This window comes from Lepus europaeus, chromosome 6 (assembly GCF_033115175.1).
Source record: "Lepus europaeus isolate LE1 chromosome 6, mLepTim1.pri, whole genome shotgun sequence".
NCBI classification, from domain to species: domain Eukaryota; kingdom Metazoa; phylum Chordata; class Mammalia; order Lagomorpha; family Leporidae; genus Lepus; species Lepus europaeus.
Window position 1 is genome coordinate 62,063,890 of NC_084832.1, and position 20,599 is coordinate 62,084,488.

At 38.5% G+C, this 20,599-nt stretch overlaps 1 protein-coding gene across 1 annotated transcript in view; it reads left to right on the forward strand.

The window, feature by feature from the left end:
• The first annotated feature begins 11,418 nt into the window (after positions 1-11,418).
• Positions 11,419-20,599, forward strand: part of LOC133762337 (phosphatidylinositol 3,4,5-trisphosphate 3-phosphatase TPTE2-like) — a 28,011-nt gene continuing 18,830 nt past the window's right edge. The window contains exons 1-7 of the mRNA XM_062195337.1: positions 11,419-11,503; positions 13,146-13,210; positions 13,940-14,000; positions 14,938-15,019; positions 15,124-15,212; positions 15,822-15,883; positions 18,247-18,327. Coding sequence (XP_062051321.1) covers positions 13,160-13,210; positions 13,940-14,000; positions 14,938-15,019; positions 15,124-15,212; positions 15,822-15,883; positions 18,247-18,327 — 426 coding nt within the window. The 5' untranslated portion in view covers positions 11,419-11,503; positions 13,146-13,159. The remainder of the gene's footprint in view (positions 11,504-13,145; positions 13,211-13,939; positions 14,001-14,937; positions 15,020-15,123; positions 15,213-15,821; positions 15,884-18,246; positions 18,328-20,599) is intronic.

The following is a 20,599-nucleotide window of genomic DNA, read 5'->3' on the forward strand; positions in this document are numbered from 1 at the left end:
AGTCATGTACATGGTATGAATGAGAGAAGCAATATTTATAACTATATGCCAAATGATGACAGCCACAGAATTTTTATACTCTCCCTGTATATTAACTTCCACAAATAAGAGAAAATATGTGATATTTGTCTTTCTTGGTCTGCTTTATTTCACATAATCTAATGATCTCCAGTTCTATCCACTTGTTCCAAATGTCAGGATTTCATTCTTTGTTATGACTGTGTGATATTCCAGTAGGCATATATGCCACATTTTCTTTTTCTAAACATTTTACTAAAAGACAATTATATCACAGTTTCATTATCTGTCACCATTTGATGGATATCTAGGTTGTTCCATGTTTTTACTATTGTCAATTATTGAGCTGCTATAAACATGGGAGTCCAGCTACCTCTTTCATATACTGATTTCATTTGCCTTGCATATATTCCCAGGGGTGTGATAGCAAGATCATATGTCAGGTCTATTTTTAGTTTCCTGAGGAATATTCATCATATTTTGCATATGGTTGATCCAATTTGCATTCCCTCCAACACTGTTTGAAGCTGCATTTAAATTGCATATTTTGATAAGAAAAAAATAGTCTGAATTGTATATTTACTCTGGATAGTTTTGAAAAGATGCAGAAAAAGAATAGAGAAGCTAGTGTCATTCCTAGCTACTCCTTTGTACCTCCATGTTTCTGTCAAGCATGGTTCTCTATGGCTGCACTGTTAAGCAATTTCAGGGTTGTAACAATTCTTTGCTTCCTGGAGATCCAGTGCACTGCAGGAGTCAGAAAGGGCTTGTAATAAGAGGATGCCTACCTCAAGGTAAATTTTACTTCGTTAATCAATCAGTTGCTCATCTACCTAAGTCTTAGCTCCCTAAGCCTGAGTGGAAAAGGTGGGTGCAGGTAGATTAAGGAGATATTAAAAGTATTGGAGCTTTCTTATATTTAAGGTTACCCTAACAACATTCATCCATGTCCTAAGTTCTGCTCAGTATCTGTTCTCTCCATTCTCCAGTTTTGGGCACAGGCTGTCAGAGCTGTGTTGGGGTTGATTCCACTTGGGATGGAATTTGAGTCTTGCATTGGAGGTTTCAGCAGGGTAGGAAATCGGTCCCCAATAGTTACCTTGTCTGCAGCCATGTGGTAAAATGAAGCATCACTAGAGACTACATCAACCAGGCTTTCCCTCCTGTCATGAATGGAAGGCGCTCAGTCTTTAGGACATTTTTCCTTGGAAATATGTGCCTAACTTCCTTACCTCCAAAGTACATTTGCAACTCCAACTGTAGCTCTCATTAATGATTATCTGTTCACTGGGAATCCAGTAGCAACAAATGAACATTATAGGATAAGAATACCATTTATTCCTGATGTCCATCCCTGAAATCTGTAGATCCTGAGGTCTATCCCGAATCTGGTGACCTGCCCATGATGCCCTAGCTCATTCATTTAAGAGTTGATGTGAGAAAAATAGTTCTACCTTACCACTCTCTTCTTGTTCATACTATGTGCATTAGTTTATGTCCCTACGTTTAATATTACCATTTAGTTAGAGTCAGGGCTTTATACCTAAGGGAAATGTTACTAAATATCCAAAGCTTAGTGTTCTATTCACACACAAAACCTGATGTTGCATAAAGCTAAACACATTTCAGTTATTAGCAAAATGGACTTTGTTTTACAACTTCTGAAAATCTTTCTTGTAAAATTGAAGTGCCTTCCTGAATTAAAATCATAATGTATTTTAATGGAAATCTGTGATTGATCATATATTTCCTTCTTTTTGCAGCAGCAGGATAAAGAACATTGCTCGCTTAATTGTATCAGCCTTTGCATTCAGGTGATACTTTTAAAAAGAATGTAATTAAATATGTATGATATTTAATATCATTATTCTAATGGAAAATGATATGTAAACAAAACAAAAATATTTTTACCATTAATATGTTGTTAAATAACTATGCTATTGCAGCATTAAAGCAGTCATAAACTATATGTGTTTTTTTTTAATGTTGTTAATTATATCATGTGCTTTGCTTTTATACAATCTAATTTGTCTTGGATTTCTGGCTTAAGCTGGATATCAGGACTTGCAAAGAACTAGTATTTGCCTAAATCTAACAGTAATATACTGGTAAGTTTTCTATCTGTACAAGTGAAAATAATGCAACAAACAAGATAAAATTCCATAGGGCATTTTGTTAAATACCATACACCACTAGAATTACTTTTTAATTTTGGAATCATTTTACTAGTTCCTCATCTGTACACAGAGGAGAGGAAGACTTCATACAGATTAATACAATACAATTCCTTCCTTTTAAATTAATATTCTCATTTGAGTTGGAATTATCACAATGTACATTGAAGATTAATTCATCATCACATACTGCTAATAATATAATCAATTTCTAAGGAATGTGTTTAGAATTTATAAGAAAAAGACATAGGAGGCACTTTAAAGTTCAACAATCAAAATACTGATAGAATTAAATTATTTCTTATGTGAGAATTACTGGGCCAGAAGCACCTATGAATATGTAATCATGTACTGTTGAAACAAATACTGATAAAAAAATTTTACTAGTCAGAGTTGTCTTTGAAGACCTTGATGCTAAATATGCCCTCACTTGGTTTTTATTACCAAATTCTTAAATATTCTCCAGATTAATCAGGTTTAAATTTTATGGGAAATTCATAGCTACTCCTTATGAAATTCTCAAATTACAACCATAATTTACAAACAGAGACATATAATTCTAATGTTGTTTTCCTGCTGTGTCTTGAGGAGTCAGTCTGATATGCATCCTATAAAAAGACAAGATAACATTGTAAAATAGGCTAGTGAGAATTTTATTCACCAGCTACTGCTTTGGTTGGGTGAAAACTGAGTAATTTTTTTGAGATTCTGAGGCAACATGGTCCTTCCTTTAATTTGACAGTTTAATTCTAAATAATTACATAGTGCTATCTGATTACTAAACTAAATATAGTCTAACTATAGAGCAAAAATCTCTTTATCTGCATAATCATTATTTACATTTTGTTTATTATAGAGTATTTGGAATTCTACTCATATTTGTGGATATATTTCTCATCATGTCAGATGTACTTTTCCATGAAAACATAATGGTTTTGGAATTTCGTTCAACTTCTTTGGCTATTGCACTCTTTTTTTTCTTTGATGTTTTACTCAGCGTATATGTTGAGGGGTAAGTCTGATTCTTTTTTTTCTTAGGACACAAAATAATTTTGTATTATCATAAGACACATTCAAAATAATTAGTAGGTCAGTCCAACCAAATGTGTCCCTCTTTATCAGAATCATTCTCCTGGATGGCACAGTCCATAGAGAAATAGCAACTCCAATCCCAGTTTTTCATTGATTGCATGTTAATAGCATATATTCTCCAACAGTGTATTCTAGATGCTTCTTTGAACAGATAAAGCTTAAAGAGAATGCAAAATAGGACCATGCAGCTGATGGGTCAATATGTACATTAACAGGGGTAACATGTGTTGAATATAGATAACACTAATCCTCAACAAGATATGAACAAATGATTCCAGCAGCACATCAAAAGGATCATTCATCACGATCAAATGGGATTTATCCTGGGGATGCAAGGATGATGGAAACAATGCCAATCAATTATATACCACATCAAAGTAATGGATAAAATCCTGATCATCTTATAGATACAGAAAAAACACTCAGGCCAGCGCTGCGGCTCAATACGCTAATCCTCCACCTTGCGGCGCCGGCACACTGGGTTCTAGAGCTGGTCGGGGCATCAGATTCTGCCCCGGTTGCTCCTCTTCCAGGCCAGCTCTCTGCTGTGGCCAGGGAGTGCAGTGGAGGATGGCCCAAGTGCTTGGGCCCTGCACCCCATGGGAGACCAGGATAAGCACCTGGCTCCTGCCTTTGGATCAGCGCGGTGCACTGGCCACAGTGCACTGGCCGCGGTGGCCATTGGAGGGTGAACCAACGGGAAAGGAAGACCTTTCTCTCTGTCTCTCTCTCTCTCACTGTCCACTCTGCCTTAAAAAAAATACTCAGTAAAATCCAATCAACTCATAATGAAAACTCTGAACAAATTAGGTTTATGAAGAGTGTACCTCAATAATAAAGGCTATAGATGAAAAACTGATAGCCAACATTGCACTGAATGGGGAAAAGCTGAAAGCAAGTCCTCTAAGATCCAGAATGATAAAATATAATGTCCTCTCTCAGTACTTATATTCACTACCATACTGGAAGTTTTGGCCAGATTCATTAGGCAAGAGACAAAACTAAAAGGCATGTAGAAGGTAAAGTCAAATTATACATATTTGTAGATGATATAATTAAATGTACAGAAACACCTAAATATCCCAGAATGAAGATAAATAGGCCAGAATGAAGCCAGAATCCAGGAACTCCATCTTGGTCTCCCACATGGGTGATAGGGGCCTAAGTATTTGAGCTATCATCTGCTGCCTTCCCAGGCACATTATTAGGAAGCTGCATCAGAAGCAGAGTAGCTGGGATTCAAACCAGGCACTCCAATATGGAATGTGGGTGTCCCAAGCAGTGGCTTAACCTGCTGCACCACAATGCCTGCTCCACTGGCAGCCTTGTTATATACCTATAATGAACTTTCTGAGAAGGAAATCATAAAAGCGGTCTCATTCAAAAGATCCAATTTTTAAAAAGTATCATGGAATAAATTTAACCAAAGATGAGAAAGACATCTACAATGAAAATCACAAAACATTGATAAAAGAAATTGAAGAATACATACACATACAGATGGAATGAGGTCCCATGTTTGTGGATTGGAAGAATTAAGATTGTTAAAACGTCCACATTACTTAATGTAATTTACATATTGAATACAATCATCAAAATACCAATGACTATTCTTTACATAACTAGAAAAAAATCCTAAAATTCACATAAAAGCACAAAAGACCCCCTATAGCCAAAGTAATCTTGAACAAAAAGAACAAAGCTTGAAGCAACACAAACATGTCATCAAGTGATAGTAACCAAAATGTCACAGTATTGGCATAAGGATACATAGAACAATGAAACAGAATAGAGATCCCAGAAATAAATCCACACATCCATAACCAACTAATTCTCAACTTAGTCACCAAAAATATACCATGGATAAAGGACAATGTCCTCTATAATGTTGGTGGGAAAGCTGAATATCCATAGACAGAAGATTAAAACATCACCCTTCCCTACCTCTCACCCTATACAAATATCAACTCAATATAGATCAACCTAAATATAAGGCCTGATACTGTGAAACATCTAGAAGAAAACATAGGAGAACAAAAGTTCAATCAACAAAAAGCAAAAATAGACAAATGGGATTTTATTGAACTAAAAGGCATTTGCATGGCCAGAGAAACAATCAACACAGTGAATAGACAAACTACGAAATGGGAGAAATATTTTTAAACTATATATCTGACAGAGGATTAATATATAAGGAACTAAAAGAAAAATTCAATTTCTAAAAAAAGTTTATTTGTTTGAAAGAGTTGCAGAGAGATAGAGGAAGGGAGGGAGGGAGGGAGGGAGGGAGGGAGGGAGAGAGAGAGAGAGAGAGAGAGAGAGAGAGATCTTCTATTCACTGGTTCACTCCCCAAGTGGCCATAATGGCCAAGGCTAGACCAAGCCAAAGCCAGGAGCCAGGAGCCAGGAGCTTGATCTGAATCTCCCACATGGGTTCAGGGGCCAAAGCAGTTGGATCATCCTCCACTTCACATTAACAGGGAGCTAGATTGGAAGTGGAGCAGCCCAGAGGTGAACTGGTGACCATATGGGATGCCAGCATTGTAGGCAGTGGTTTAACCCATTATACCACAATGTTGGCCTCAAAAAATCTAATTTTAAAATGTGAAAATGATAAATTTAGACATTTCTCAAAAGAAGAAATTCAAATGGCCAAATTTATGAAAAATTTCTCAATCTCATTAGCCATCAGTTAATACAAATTAAAACTAGTGAGATATTATCTCATCCAGTTAGAAAGGCTATTACCAAAAGGACAAAAAAACCTATAAAGGCTGGTCAGGATGTGGGAAAAAAGCAATTCATATACCCTGTTGAAGGGAATGTAAATTAGTACAGCAGGTGTAGAGGCTCTTTAAGAAAATAAAACAGATATACCTGGGGGCAAGTCTTGGCACAATGGGTTAAGCCACTGCTTCACATACCTACACACCAGAGTGCCTGTGTTCAAGTCCCAGCTCCACACTTCAAACCAGCTTCCCACTAATGTGCACCCTGGGAGGTAGTAGGTGATTACTCAAGTACTATTGAGCTGGCCCAATCCCAGGTATTGTAGGCATTTTGGGAGTGAATGAATCAGTGGATGGGAGCTCTCTCCCTCTCCCTCTTTAAAATAAATAAGTCTTTAAATTAAATAAGTAAATAAGTAGACATTTAAAATAATAGATGTACTACACCATATGATCCAGTTATCTTACTTCACAAATTCAAAGGGAAGCAATTCAGCATGTCATAAAAACACCTGTACTCTCATGTTCATTGCTGCATTATTCACAATACCAAGATGTGAAATCAACTAGGTGTACATAAACATATGCATAAATAAAGAAAACGTGACATATATACACAATGGCAAATTATTTAGCCATAACAAAGAATGATATACCATCAATTTCTTTTTTTAAAGATTTATTTATTTATTTGAAATTCAGAGTTAAACAGAGAGAGAAGGAGAGGCAGAGAAGAGAGAGAGAGAGAGAGAGAGAGAGAGAGAGAGAGAGAGAGAATGAGAGAGAGAGAGAGAATGAGAGGGAGAGAGAGAGGTCTTCCATCCACTGATTCATTCCTCAATTGGCCACAATGGCCAGAGCTGCACCAATCCAAAGCCAGGAGTTAGAAGCTTCTTCCGAGTCTCTCACGTGGGTGCAGGGGCCCAAGGACATGGGCCATCCTCTACTGCTTTCCCAGGCCATAGCAGAGCTGGATCAGTAGTGGAGCAGCTGGAACTCAAACTGGCACCCATATGGGATGCTGGCACTGCAGGCAGCGGTTTTATCCATTACACCACAGTGCCAGCCCGAATATCCTATCATTTTCAATAACATGCATGGAACTAGAGAATATTATGTTAAGTGAAGTAAATTAGACACAAAGAGACAAATACTGCATGTTCTTTTTCATATGTGGAAATGAACAAATAAAAAGTTAAAAGTCAACCTATATTTAGAATAGTAATTACTGGAGCCTGGAAAGGTGAGAGGGAAGTTAAAGGTTGAGTAATAGGTGCCAAAATACAGTAAGAAGGAATAAATTCTAGTGTTCTACAATACAGTGGGATGACACTAACCTATGAGATATTTTATGAGTAAATTAGAAGAGAGGGGTTTGAAGATCCAAGCATAAGCTAATGGTAAAAAGAGGGGAACATTAAGTATACTGATCTAATCAATACGATTCATGCACACTTGTTGACACACCACACTATAGCCTAAATGTGTACAATTAATAAATGTTAAAGATTTTGGGGCCAGTGCCAGGGATCACTTGGTTAATCCTCCACCTGTGGCGCCGGCATCCCATATGGGCACTGGGTTCTAGTGTTGGTGGCTCCTCTTCCAGTCCAGCTCTGTGCTGTGGCCTGGGAGGGCAGTGGAGGATGGCCCAAGTGCTTGCGACCCTGCACCCGCATGGAAGACCAGGAAGAAATACCTGGCTCCTGGCTTCAGATCGGTGTAGCTCTGGCTATAGCGGCCATTTAGGGGGTGAACCAACAGAAGAAAGACCTTTATCTCTGTCTCTCTTCCTCACTGTCTAACTCTAACTGTCAAATTAATAATAATAAAAAGAAAAGATTTGGAAAAGATGTTTAAGGAGATATAAATGCTACCTAAGCTGATCTGATAATCACACATTAAAAACATGTATCAACTTATCAAAGTAAATATAAATATGTACCATTAAAATAACAATATTCAAAAAGAAATAGGAACACATATATGAAGTACAAATATTGATACTTTTATTAAGAGTTGAGTCATGGGACCAGCACTGTGGTGTACAAGGTAAAGCCACCTCTTGCAGTGCTGGCATCCCATATGGGCACCAGTTCTTGTTCTGGCTACTCCACTTCTGATCCAGCTCTCTGCTATGGCCTGGGCAAACAGTGGAAGACCTGTGTGGGAGACCCACAAGAAGCTCCTGGCCCCTGGCTTCAGATTGGCTCAGCTCTGGCTATTGTGGCCAACTGGGGAGTTAACCAGTGGATAGAAGACCCCCTCCCCCACTTCTCTGTAACCCTGCCTTTCAAATAAATGAATAAGTCTAAAAAAAAAAAAGAGTTGACTCATGTTGCTGGCACTGTGACTGAGTGAGCTAGGCTGCCACATTGCAATGCCAGCATCCCATTTCAGAGCAACAGTTCAAGTCCCAGCTGTTCCACTTCTGATCCAGCTCTCTGCTAATACTTCTCTGAAAGCAGTGGAAGATGGTCCAAGTATTTGGACCCTGCCCTTACATGAAAGACTTGGATAGAGTGTCATTTGGGGAGTGAACCAGAAGATGAAACATTCTCTCTCTCTCTGTTAATGTCTTTGTCTCTCTGTCTCTGTGTCTTTGTCACTCTGCCATTTGAAAAAATGAATATTTAAAAATAATTGAATCATAATTGACATTTAACAGTATACTAAGTACTAGATAATAAATAATAAATAACTCTGTGTCTTATCTCAGAATGAAAATTTTGGAGTCAGCACTGTGGTGCAGTGGGTTAAGCTGCCACCTGTAGTACCAGCATCCCATATGGCAAGCAGTTAGAGTTCCTGCTGCTCTACTTCCAATCCAGTTCCCTGCTAATGTACCTGGGACAGCAGTGAAAGATGGCCCGAGTCCTTAGGCCACTGCACTCATGAGGGAGACCTGAACGAAGCTCCTGGCTCTGGCCTGGCAGAGCCCTAGCCATTTGGGCCATTTGGGGGAGTGAATCAGCAGATGGAAGATCTCTCTCTCTCTCTCTCTCTTTCTCTCTCTCTCTCTTTCTCCTTCTCTTTTTCTCTATAACTCTCTGCCCTTCAAGTAAATAATCTCTATAAAAAAGATTGCAAATTTTAGTGAGGTGAAGCGGAGACATGAAGCATGCTCTTCCCATTAGAGGGCAGTGAAGCAGCGGTCATTTTTTCTCTGCCAGCTTTCTGAGAAGGTGTGTGGTATGAGGCAAGCCTTGGACATGACCAATAGGGGAGTCAAGGACTAAGTTCTCCAGCCTCGTTTCATTCAGAAGATCTCAGAAGGCAGTATGTCTCTTCTCTGTTGACTCCCCATCCTCATGCCATTGAACTAAGCAGAGTCGCCCAAAGTCAGGTTTCTCAGTCCCTGAAAGGGGCCTCCTTGACTCAGAAGGAGCATTACCTGGAGAACAAGTGCCCATGTCTGAAGGAGCCACAATTGAGGAAGAAGCTGTGGTGTATGGAGTTCATCTTTGCCTAAAGGAGGCTACACAAGCCTGCAGGTATTCCAGTGTCAGTTCAGAGCCAGACCATGAGTTTGCTGGTCTAAATAGTGATGCTTCTTCCTCTCATAAGCTTCTCTGTTATAACTCCTCACGGCTCCAGGTGCTCTAATGCTGTGAAATATTCACCTTCCATTGCCCAACACCCCCCATTTCTTCTGTCACCTACATGAAATCAATGCTTGCCTCTTATTGTGTGGTTCTCCTCTGTTACTACACTGAAACTGCCATATTAAGCCTTAGTTATATATATACAAATCTCATAATGAATATAAATTTTCTGTATGTAAAATTGCCATTCACATTTCATTTTTATCAAAATTGCATCTAGAACTTACATTTTAAATAATTATTGAAAGTAGATTGCTTAATTGGAATGAGTCAAATAATATGCACTTTAAATATATTCTTATCTTCCCTTGTGAGGGACAAACTTCTTTTTTATACTGCAGGAGGAAGCAATATTTTTCTGATCGATTTAACACCTTAGATGCTGTCATTATTGCAATAACTCTCGTGATTGATACCATTTACTTCTTTTTTGACCTAAGAATTCTGAAAGACATACCAAGGTCAGTTTTTAATTTTTTTTTTGTATTTTCTGTGGCATTTATTCCATATGGTCTTTTTAACTTGGAATATTCTGATTCTGTACTAAATAAGCTACTTAAAAATGAAATCTTAGATAAATTTCCACATATTTCAAACCTTTGATTTTAGCATAGGCAAAATTTGAAAGACTTTAATCCTGAGTCTCAAGGAACAGCAAACAAAACAGAAAACCCAGAAGTGATATGGATAGCAATGCAGAGGTGGTTTTGCAGTACAGTTATCGTAGAAATGAGGAAAGTTGAGCCAAAGTTAGAACTGTTCAGGATTAGGAAATTAATTATTTTTTACTGGAGCAATGAGGAAAAGAAGCAAATATGATTTGGGATGCACATATAGTAGGAGGGAGCTCACCAGGCTTATCCATTAGTCAAATAGCTGACTTTCTTCTATACTCCAGCTTTGATGAGCTTCAATAACTGTGTTATGTGTTAGGCTTTGGAGTTGTTTGAAAATAACAAGCCGTGGAGGGAGGGGAGGGAGGAAAGTGCCACCATAATCCTAAATCCTAAATCTGTATGTATGAAATATATGAACATTTTACAGCTTAAATAGAATTTAATAGAATAAAATAGCATGAGCAAATGTGGTCCTCTATAAGCAACCTGAGCATTACTTGAGGGCTTACTAGAAATGCTAGGAGAAAAACACCTTGGTCCCCATTCCATACCTACTAAATCTGTATCTCTGGGGCCCAAGCAGTCTATCTTTAAATAAGCTCTTCCAGATGATGCATTTATGTGTGCCCAAGTTAGAGAAGTACTAGTCCAGAATATCAGTTCCCAGCTAGCGCACTTGGGAAGGGTGTCAATCTGCTATCTGCCTGATGTTCATTAGCAGTGGTAGTGAGCCTATGTTACTGAGGGGAATAACACTGTTGAATAATAAGTTTGTTTTGATGGGGAAAACTTGAATATTTCTTAAACTGTAAATGTTGAATAAACAAATTCTAAGAACGTATTACTATTTTTCTAGGCTGAATTTCTCAACTTTATCATTATGGGCATTTAAAGTCAGATAATTCTTTGTTATGGGGAAGGGGGCAATTTTATTCATTGTATGGTATTTGGTAACAATCCTGGCTTTTATCCACTAGATGTGAGTAGCACCCCATACCAGCAGCTGTGACAATCCAAAATGTTTCCAGCCAATGCCAGGTTCCCCTGTGTGGGTGGCCAGAAGTAGATGGCATACGTGCCCCTGGTTAAGAACCACTGCTCCAGACTTTGTCCATGCTGATAAAATCCTGTTTCTGAAACAAAAATTGATCTTTTAAATGTTTGTTAGGCTGGCTGTTCTGCTTCGACCTCTACGCCTTGTAATTTTGATAAGAGTTTTCCATCTGGCTTACCAAAAAAGACAACTTGAAAAGCTGACCAGAAGATTGGTGAGTGGGCAAAACATGAGTTTTGGGACATAATGGCAAGGGTTGTAGATACCTATATAATGTTCTCTACTTCTAAGTTGATTTGTGTTTTACAAATAAGTTAATGACTGTTTTGAACTCTCAGGTTTCAGGAAACAAAAGGCGATACAACAGAGATGGATTTGACCTAGATCTCACTTACGTAACTGGTTTGTGAAGCTTAGCTGTTAATTTACTTACATTAATGTCCTATTTTTCTTGTGTGCAGTTAAATTTTTCTTTTTCTTTTACCCATTCTAAGCCATTTTCATCCCAGGTTTTCTTTCCCCACAAACACATATGCCAGTGGGGTGGTATGACATATCTGTAGTTCAACCCTCACAATAGAAGATCACCATGTCATACCAAATCAGGAATACTTGCCTGCTGTACAGAAAGTTGAATGATTTCTTCTGATGCCATTTGAGTTTCTTGAGAATTTATTAAGTTCTGATAGTTCTCTCTGGTCATACAGATTCCAGAGAGCCCTCTTTCCTTCCTAGAACTCCAGAGATGGAGGCCACTGCTTTGTAGGTCTTAAGTCTTCTGAGTCAGGAGTGTTGAAACCCTGGAAGTTCCCACAATCACTGGAATCCAGACCTCTCAGTTTTCCTCTGGTGCTTCACAGGGTGCTCTGGAATGAGCCCAACACAACTCTGGCATATTATTAGAATCAACTGAGTCTTAGATCGCCATGACAGTTTATTGGTCATTATCTTGGATGATTTAGTATATTCTCTTGATTATCCAGAGTCTGGGTTAGCTTTTTTCTGTGAACCTCAATCTTGAAAGTTTTTTCCAAAGTTTCCATTATTGTATTTGAAAGGCAGAGTTGCAGAAAGAGGGAGAGGAAAAGAGAGAGGAGTAGAATGAGGGAGAGAAAGAGAAATATCTTCCATTCACTGGTTCACTCCCAAGTTGGCTGCATTGGCTGAGGCTGGGCCAGGCCCAAGCCAGGAGCCAGGAGCTACATCTGGGTCTCCCACATGGGTGGCAAAAGATTATGTACTTGCGCTATCTTCTGCTGCTTTCCCAGGCACATTAGAGGGAGCTGGATCAGAAGTGGGGCAGCTGGGATTCAAACTGACACCCATATGGGATGTCAGCCTCACAGGAAGCCGCTTAACCCAATATACCACTAGGCCAACCCCTTGAAAGTTCTTTTCAGGGCCGGCACCCTGGCTCACTTGGTTAATCCTCCGCCTGCAGCACCGGTATCCCGTATGGGTGCCGGGTTCTAGTCCCAGTTGCTCCTCTTCCAGTCCAGCTCTCTGCTGTGGCCTGGAAGGGCAGTGGAGGATGGCCCAAGTGTTTGGGCCCCTGCAGCCACATGGGAGACCAGGAGGAAGCACCTGGCTCCTTGCTTTGGTTGGTGTAGCTCTGGCTGTAGTGGACATTTGGGGGGTTAACCAATAGAAGGAAGACCTTTCTCTCTGTCTCTCCCTCTTGCTGTCTGTCAAATAAATAAATAACTGTCAAATAAATAAGTAAATAAATAAAAAAGAAATTAACTTAAAAAACAAAGTTCTTTTCTATTAAGTATCTAAACATACTTAAAATGAATTTTCATATATTATTTCACATCCTTAATCACATTCATAACAGTGACTATTTTGACTTTTAGATCGCATTATTGCCATGTCATTTCCATCTTCTGGTAAACAGTCTTTCTACAGGAATCCAATTAAGGTAAGAGTATTTATCTACTAAATACTCATTTCTCAGCGAACACAGATGTGCAGTCATAGTTTACTGTTGACCCAGGTTTGTTAGTATTCCTCTGAAATCTTATTCTCTGAGGTAAAATATCATAATGGATTGATATCATGTATTTTTGCTGTATTTTAAGTAACAGCTATTATTTATTTTTAAAATTACATATGCACAGATATATATTCATTTTTAAAATAAATGAATCAAAGTATCTCCATATTGCCATGACTTATCTAAAATTTGATAAAATCTTATCTTTTTCTTCCATGTATACACAAAATACTATGTACTTTTGCATTTTTTATATAATTCTTAGTTATACCATAATAATCAGAATGTTGTCTAAAAGCCATCTATTGAAAATTAGATTTAAATAAGAACTATATGTTAAGTGGAAATTAATTATTTGGACAATACATAAAATAAAGCTAGCTAATCAGCTAATTTCCTTCTCTGGTGGCAATAAACAATGCACATTTAGAGTAGAAAATAATTTGAGTAGCCAGGCACACTTGGTGAACTGTCTGAAAGCCATCCATGGCTTAGACATGACTTGGACTGCATGTACCTTCATATTCTATGAATCTCCCATAGAAAGCATGAGTGAGAGACAAACAGAAGTAACAGACATTGTGTTCCTGCAACTAACTCCTGGGTCATTCCTAGGTTATGCTGGATAGTAAGATATGTGTCTGTCTCTTTTAGGAAGTTGTGAGGTTCCTGGATACCAAACATCCAAACCACTACCGTGTCTACAATCTATGCAGTATGTACATGACTTGATATTTTGCTACTATAGATAAAAAACAATTCTGTATATTGGAAGACAATTTCATTTCTACTTGTCATTTAATCATAAGCAATTGGTGGCAGTGAGGAGAGTGAGTTCAAAAGTATTGATCTTGCTCAGGTACATTTAATAGGAAGATTGAGCTCAGCAGCACAAAGTGCCCTTCAACAGAAGCAGGCCTGTTAGAAACTAGGAGGCAGAAGTTGAGGTGAACCATTTTAGGGATGGACCACTCCAGTGGTTTCAGGGTTAAGAAGACTTTCTATTTTGCTATTTTCTCTGGCATATTGCATAGAGGACACAGACAAAAAAAAAAAAGAATTCTCTAAAAACAACTAAGTAGGTGGGGGTGGAGATGAATGTCATTTTTAGCTTTTGTCTATACTCCTGTGGAACTGTGGTCTTCTCACTTTTTACTTGTTGAATATTATGGTTAGTAGTGAATTACGCCTGTGGTTATAGAGTGGATAAAAATTATAAAAAAAAGAAACTAAAACATTTAAAGAAAATTAACAAATTATATCCCTAGGTTATCACTCTTGTCTCTCCTGATTTTTTCCTCTATTTGTTTATTAAATAGACATTTTCAGAGGGAAAGCATTTTGGCCAGTTACATTGCCTTTGCTCCATTTTTTCCGAATACCCTATAATAGTATAATGAATAGTCTGCTATAAAGCTAAAGTAAAGCCTGTTGAACAAAAATCAGTTGGATTTAGATCACCTGAAATGGATAAGTCACTAATATTCTTATGTTTTTGAGACCATTAAGTTAGTTTTAGAGCAGTTAGAGCCACTCAGCTGTTTTTGAGAGTGGATAAGGAACTTCCAAAAGAAAACTTTAACTTATTCATAACTTCATCATTTATTATGTTACTAGCTATGAAGATATGACATCTGTATGATTTATTTTAGGTGAAAAAGCTTACGATCCTGAATATTTTCATAACAGAGTCCAAAGAATCATGATTGATGATCATAACGTCCCTACTCTCAGGTAAGTTTTATGCCACACTGGCTGTCACAAGAGGGTTAAATGCACTGGGCTTTATTCTATGGGGAATATTTTAATTCAGCTAAAAGTCTTACTTTTAAAATCAGTGAGATGGTGGTGTTTGCCAAAGAAGTAAATATGTGGCTGGCTCAAGACAAGGAAAATGTCGTAGTGATTCACTGCAAAGGCGGCAAAGGTAATAGCACTTTTTCTTTTTTTCCAAAGAAATTCAAAAGGTATATTAAAGTATAAAGCAGATTCATCTTACTATCAAATAATATGAGTAAGTTTTAAAATATAGAATTTTTTAAAGTTTTATTTATTTGAGAGGCAGAGTTACAGATAGAGGGAGAGACAGAAAGAGAGGTCTTCTATCCACTGGTTCACTCTCCATTTAGTTGAAATGGCCAGAGCTGGGCAGTTCAAAAGCCAGGAGGTAGGGCTTCTTCTGGGTTTCCCACATAGATGTAAGGGCCCAGGTTCATTATCAGAGAGCTAGATCAAAGTAGAGCAGCTGGGACCCGAACCCCTATGACATGTCAACACCAGCAGGCAGTGGTTTTACCGACTGCACCACAGCACCAGCCCCTTATATTGGAATTTTAAAAAATGAAATGGGGGAACTTAAAGATACATCCACAAAACAGTGAAATACCTTGCTATTACTGAACTTAAATATTTTGGTTAGACAAGCACATTCAGGGTGTATAAAAGTCAATCCAAAACACACTCTGTATACTTCTGAGTGTATTTTCATACTAAGTTCTACCATGAACTGGCTTCTTTAACTTCTTTTCTTTTTTAGGGAGAACTGGGACCATGGTCTGTGTTTGCCTCATTGCTAATCAGCTCTTTGGTACTGCAGAGGTATGAAGGATGTTGCTACACTCTGTCTTGTGCTGACTGATATTGCTAGTTCTGAAACATCACTGCTAGGATATTACAGTGACTCTCTGAGTCCTATGGTTAAGTGAAACTGTAATTGGGAGGTTGTCATTAGAAAGTATTTTTTGGCTCCTCTTTTGTTTCATATCCACTATGAAATTAATAGATGACTACTTCTTACTCTGGACCAGGACTAGGGGGAAATTTGTGAGGCACAAAATTTAAGGGAATATCAAAAATCAGTAGTTAAGGTAATTGTAATGCAATATTTTAAAAATAAAAACAATTTTAAAAAAGCCATGATGTATATACTTATTATCCTTTTAAATACAGGTGGGTCCCAGTAGGGGCAGGATTAGTGAGGTAAGAAAAGCCATATTATACAAATGCAGAGCACTGCAGGAAAAGAGATGCATCCTTGCCACTAGGGAGACTTCTTCCTTCCTCATGGGGATAATATCAAGATTAATTAGATGAGTTTTCTGGAGGACCTTGGCTACCCTTGAATATGCTAAAAATAGATAATAGGTCTCGCTTTACCACTGAGTCTCTAATGGTTAATTATTATTTTTGCATAGTCAATAGACATTATATCTAACACGTAGAAACTGCTGAGAAAACAAGGTGAGTTGTTCCCATGTCTTAAGCAGCATTCATTTTCTGCCATGATATTGTTGGGAAGCTGCCACTTAAGCACATACTTCCAGCAGCTCTGGTCTGCTGGTCTGCAGTAGAGAGAAGACAAGCTGAGGGTTATGCACAACAGCCAGCCCTCTAATCTAGCCACTTCTGTCTTTATAAGTTAAGATACACATGTTTTAAAGTAAGTGTTCGAGGACACTAAGTCAAACATCATTATTTTTCAGTGAGTTGTAAAAGCAACTTAATGTGTAGTGTCAATGTTTGATGTGTGTGTGTCTGTGTGTGTGTCTATGTGTGTGCTTGTCTGTCTCCTGTGTTTATTAATGTGGATTAGAGTTTCAATTTTTTTCCATCTGACAAATTATTTTCTTTATTTTAATAATTTTAAACTTATTTAATAAATATAAAATTTGAAAGTACAACTTTTGGATTATAGCAGCTTTATTATTATTATTATTATTATTATATTTTTTTGACAGGTAGAGTTAGACAGTAAGAGAGAGAGAGAGACAGAGAGAAAGGTCTTCCTTTTTCCATTGGTTCACCCCTCAAGGGGCCGCTATGGCCGGCGCGTTGCAGCTGGCACGCTGCGCTGATCCAAAGCCAGGAACCAGGTGCTTCCTCCTGGTCTCCCATGTGCGTGCAGGGCCCAAACTTGGGCCATCCTCTACTGCACCCTCGGGCCACAGCAGAGAGCTGGACTGGAAGAGAAGCAACTGGGACAGAATCCGGCGCCCCGACTGGGACTAGAACTTGGGGTGCCAGCGCTGCAGGCAGATGATTAGCCTAGTGAGCCAGGGCGCTGGCCAGATTATAGCAGCTTTTTTCCCCATAACCTCCCTCCCACCTGCAACGATCCCATCTCCCACTCCCTCTCCCAACCCATTCTTCATCAAGATTCATTTTTAATTATCTTTATGTACAGAAGATCAACTTAGTATATACTAAGTAAAGATTTCAACAGTTGGCACCCACACAGACACACAAGGTATAAAGTACTGTTTGAAGACCAGTTTTATCATTAATTCTCACAGTACAACACATTAAGGACAGAGATCCTACACAGGGAGTAAGTGCACAGTGACTCCCGTTGTTGATTTAACAATTGACACTCTTATTCATGATGTCAGTGATCACCCAAGGCTCTTGTCATGAGCTGCCAAGGCTATGGAAGCCTTTTGAGTCCACAAACTCTGACCTTATTTAGACAAGGCCATAATCAAAGTGGAAGTTCTCTCCTCTCTTCAGAGAAAAGTACCTCCTTCTTTGATGGCCCGTTATTTCCAATGGGATCTCATAGAGTTTCATTTTTTCTAAAAATTAATATTACAGTCCAGGGCCCTAGGCTGAGGGCCATGGAATAGTGCTGCATCCAACTGGCCACACTGTCTCCAGAGCTGATTGTTTGTTTTTCTTTTGGTCTCAATCTTCTCATTTGTATATTGGAAGTGTAGGAAGAAGTGTTGGACCAAATGGTTTCCAAGGGTTTTCCAGTTCTGAAATTCTATGCATGTAGGAATAATCAAAGAAGACATATCTTTGATGTGGCCTTTTTAATACTGTTATTTTGGGCAACCTCTCCTCAAAGAATGCTCCCTTAAGGAAATAATGTGTTAATGTGTCCTTAGAAACTTAAAAAACATCTACTATGTGAAAGGGAAGGTTGCAGATGAACCATTATTATGTTGTTCCTTTTTCTATAGGATAGTCTTTCATTCTTTGGACATCAACGAATAGATCAAACCACCAGCACCAAATATCACGGAGTGGAAACTCCCTCTCAAGTAAGTTTTCATTTTAAAGGGGGCACTTCTTTGGGAGGAGTGGGTTAAGATTAGCCCCTGACACATGGTTTCACTTTAGACTCTTCTCTGCTGGATATCAGGCAGTGGCCCTTGGGTGCCCTGCAGCAGGCTTTAACTCCTCCTCAGGTCCAAAAGCTGCATCTCAGTTGCTGCCCAGGCTTGAGGAGCAGTGGGTCTTCTCTAAAACATTTGATATTTGTGGTTGTATACAGAGTTCAGGAGTTGATTACTTTCCTGTAATAGACAAGTCTAATACCTAAGATTCCAGACTCCTAAAGGTTATCTAAAAGTCAGTTGCTTTTGATTTTGCTGTCGAGGAGGAACTGAGTTTTTCCACAAGCCCCTCCCAGGGCAATTCTGCCCTCATAGAACATCACAAGAACTACTTCTGGATGATTTCCATGTGGGAGTGGAGGGGGAGGGAAAGGGAAAAAACTATATTTTGATGGTGAAAAAAAGGAAAATAAACATTTTTCAAACCCTCTATTATGGGACTGGTGCTGTGGCCTAGCAGGTGGGGCTGCTGCCTGTGCTGACATCATCCCTTATGGGCACCAGTTTGGGTCTTGACATTTCTTCTTCTGATCTGGCTCTCTGCTGTGGCCTGGGAAAGCAGCATAACATGGCCCAAGTGTTTGGGCCCCTGCACTCCCATGGGAGACCTGGAAAGAGGATCCTGGCTCCTGATCACCCATCGGCCCAGCTCCAGCCATTTGGAGTGGATGAGTCGATGGAAGACCTCTCTTTCTGTGCCTTTGCCTCTCTGTAACACTGCCTTTCAAATAAATAATATATAAATCTTAAAAAAAAAACCCACCAAACAATTCTCTACTTACAAGTATCTCATTTAATAATCCTAACATTCACGTGGAGATTGCTAAATTTTTTTGCTTTAAAAAGATTATGAAAATTTTCAAACATATACAAAAAAGAGAATTATACAATAAATTCCTTTATACTCATTATGCAACTTCGATGATCACTTTATCCCATAACCAACCAATCATGTTTCATTCATGCCCTCCTCTCTCTATTCAAACTCCTTAACCCTACTCCATACTGTCTTTCCCAAAACCTGGGTTATTTTGAAGCAAATTACAGACATCAGATCATTTTGTCCCACAAATAGTTTGATATGACATCTAACATAAGGTCTCAAGAAGAACCCAAAACTCTTACTACCATTTATCATATCTAAAAATGGTATGCCTTAACAAATTTTAGTTAACAATTTAAAATTTCTAGTTTATTTTTAAATTTTCGTAATTGCCTAAGTATCTTAGCAAACTCTGTTTCAGTTGGGATAAAAGAAGGCCCAGATATCTCATTTGAACACTACTTCTCTTAGGTTCTTTCCATTTCTGTTTCCCAACTCATTTTTATTCCCTGTGATTTGCTTATTGCAGAAATCAAAGCATTTATCTGATGGAGTTTACAACAGTCTAGATTTTGTTGAGACATGCTAAGGACTTTATATTCATTTCCTCATTTAATATTCTCAATAACTCCATGAGTAGGTACTATTATGAATCCCATTTTACAGATTATGAAATTGAGGTTCGGAGAAATTAACCACTGGAACCAAGTACTGAAGTCTGGATCTTTCAAACTCTGAAGCCCAGTTTAGTCCATGCTGTGGACAGCTTCTCTTCTGTATTGTTCCCCTAAAACCAAAATGAGTGCTGGTTGAGAATTCTTAGGGAGATGTGAATGTAGCTGTGAATGAGAAATTTTCTTTGAGTGAAGTGATGGCAACTGAATAGCTACCCTGGGCTTTGAAAGCAACACATGGTAACTGCCCTAGGTCTTTGGTTAGGATAAAAGAATTCAGCCTTACCCACTAATAATTTTCTCCCATACCTAAGCCAAAAAAAACAAGATACACACACACCATAGGCTGAAAGTATTATACCAACTTACTGAAGTCCATCTTTAATCACACCATTTCCATGCCCAAAATCCATGGTGGCTCCCTATTGGCATGGCAACTATATGTTCTAATCTGGCTCTCAAGATCTACAATTGGATTTTTCAAATGTTCTCCTCCACTAAGTGCTGTCACATATCCCATACTCTAACACAGTTAGACCCTTTGCATTTCCCAGCTTTTCACCACTGTGTCCTCATGCCATGAATCTGGTGGCAGGAGTCAAGGGTATGTGAAATGTAGCTCCTTCACTGACTCTCTCCATATATCTCCTTTTCTCCATTTCTCCTGTAGTCATGCACAGTTTCCCAGACTTTAGTCCAG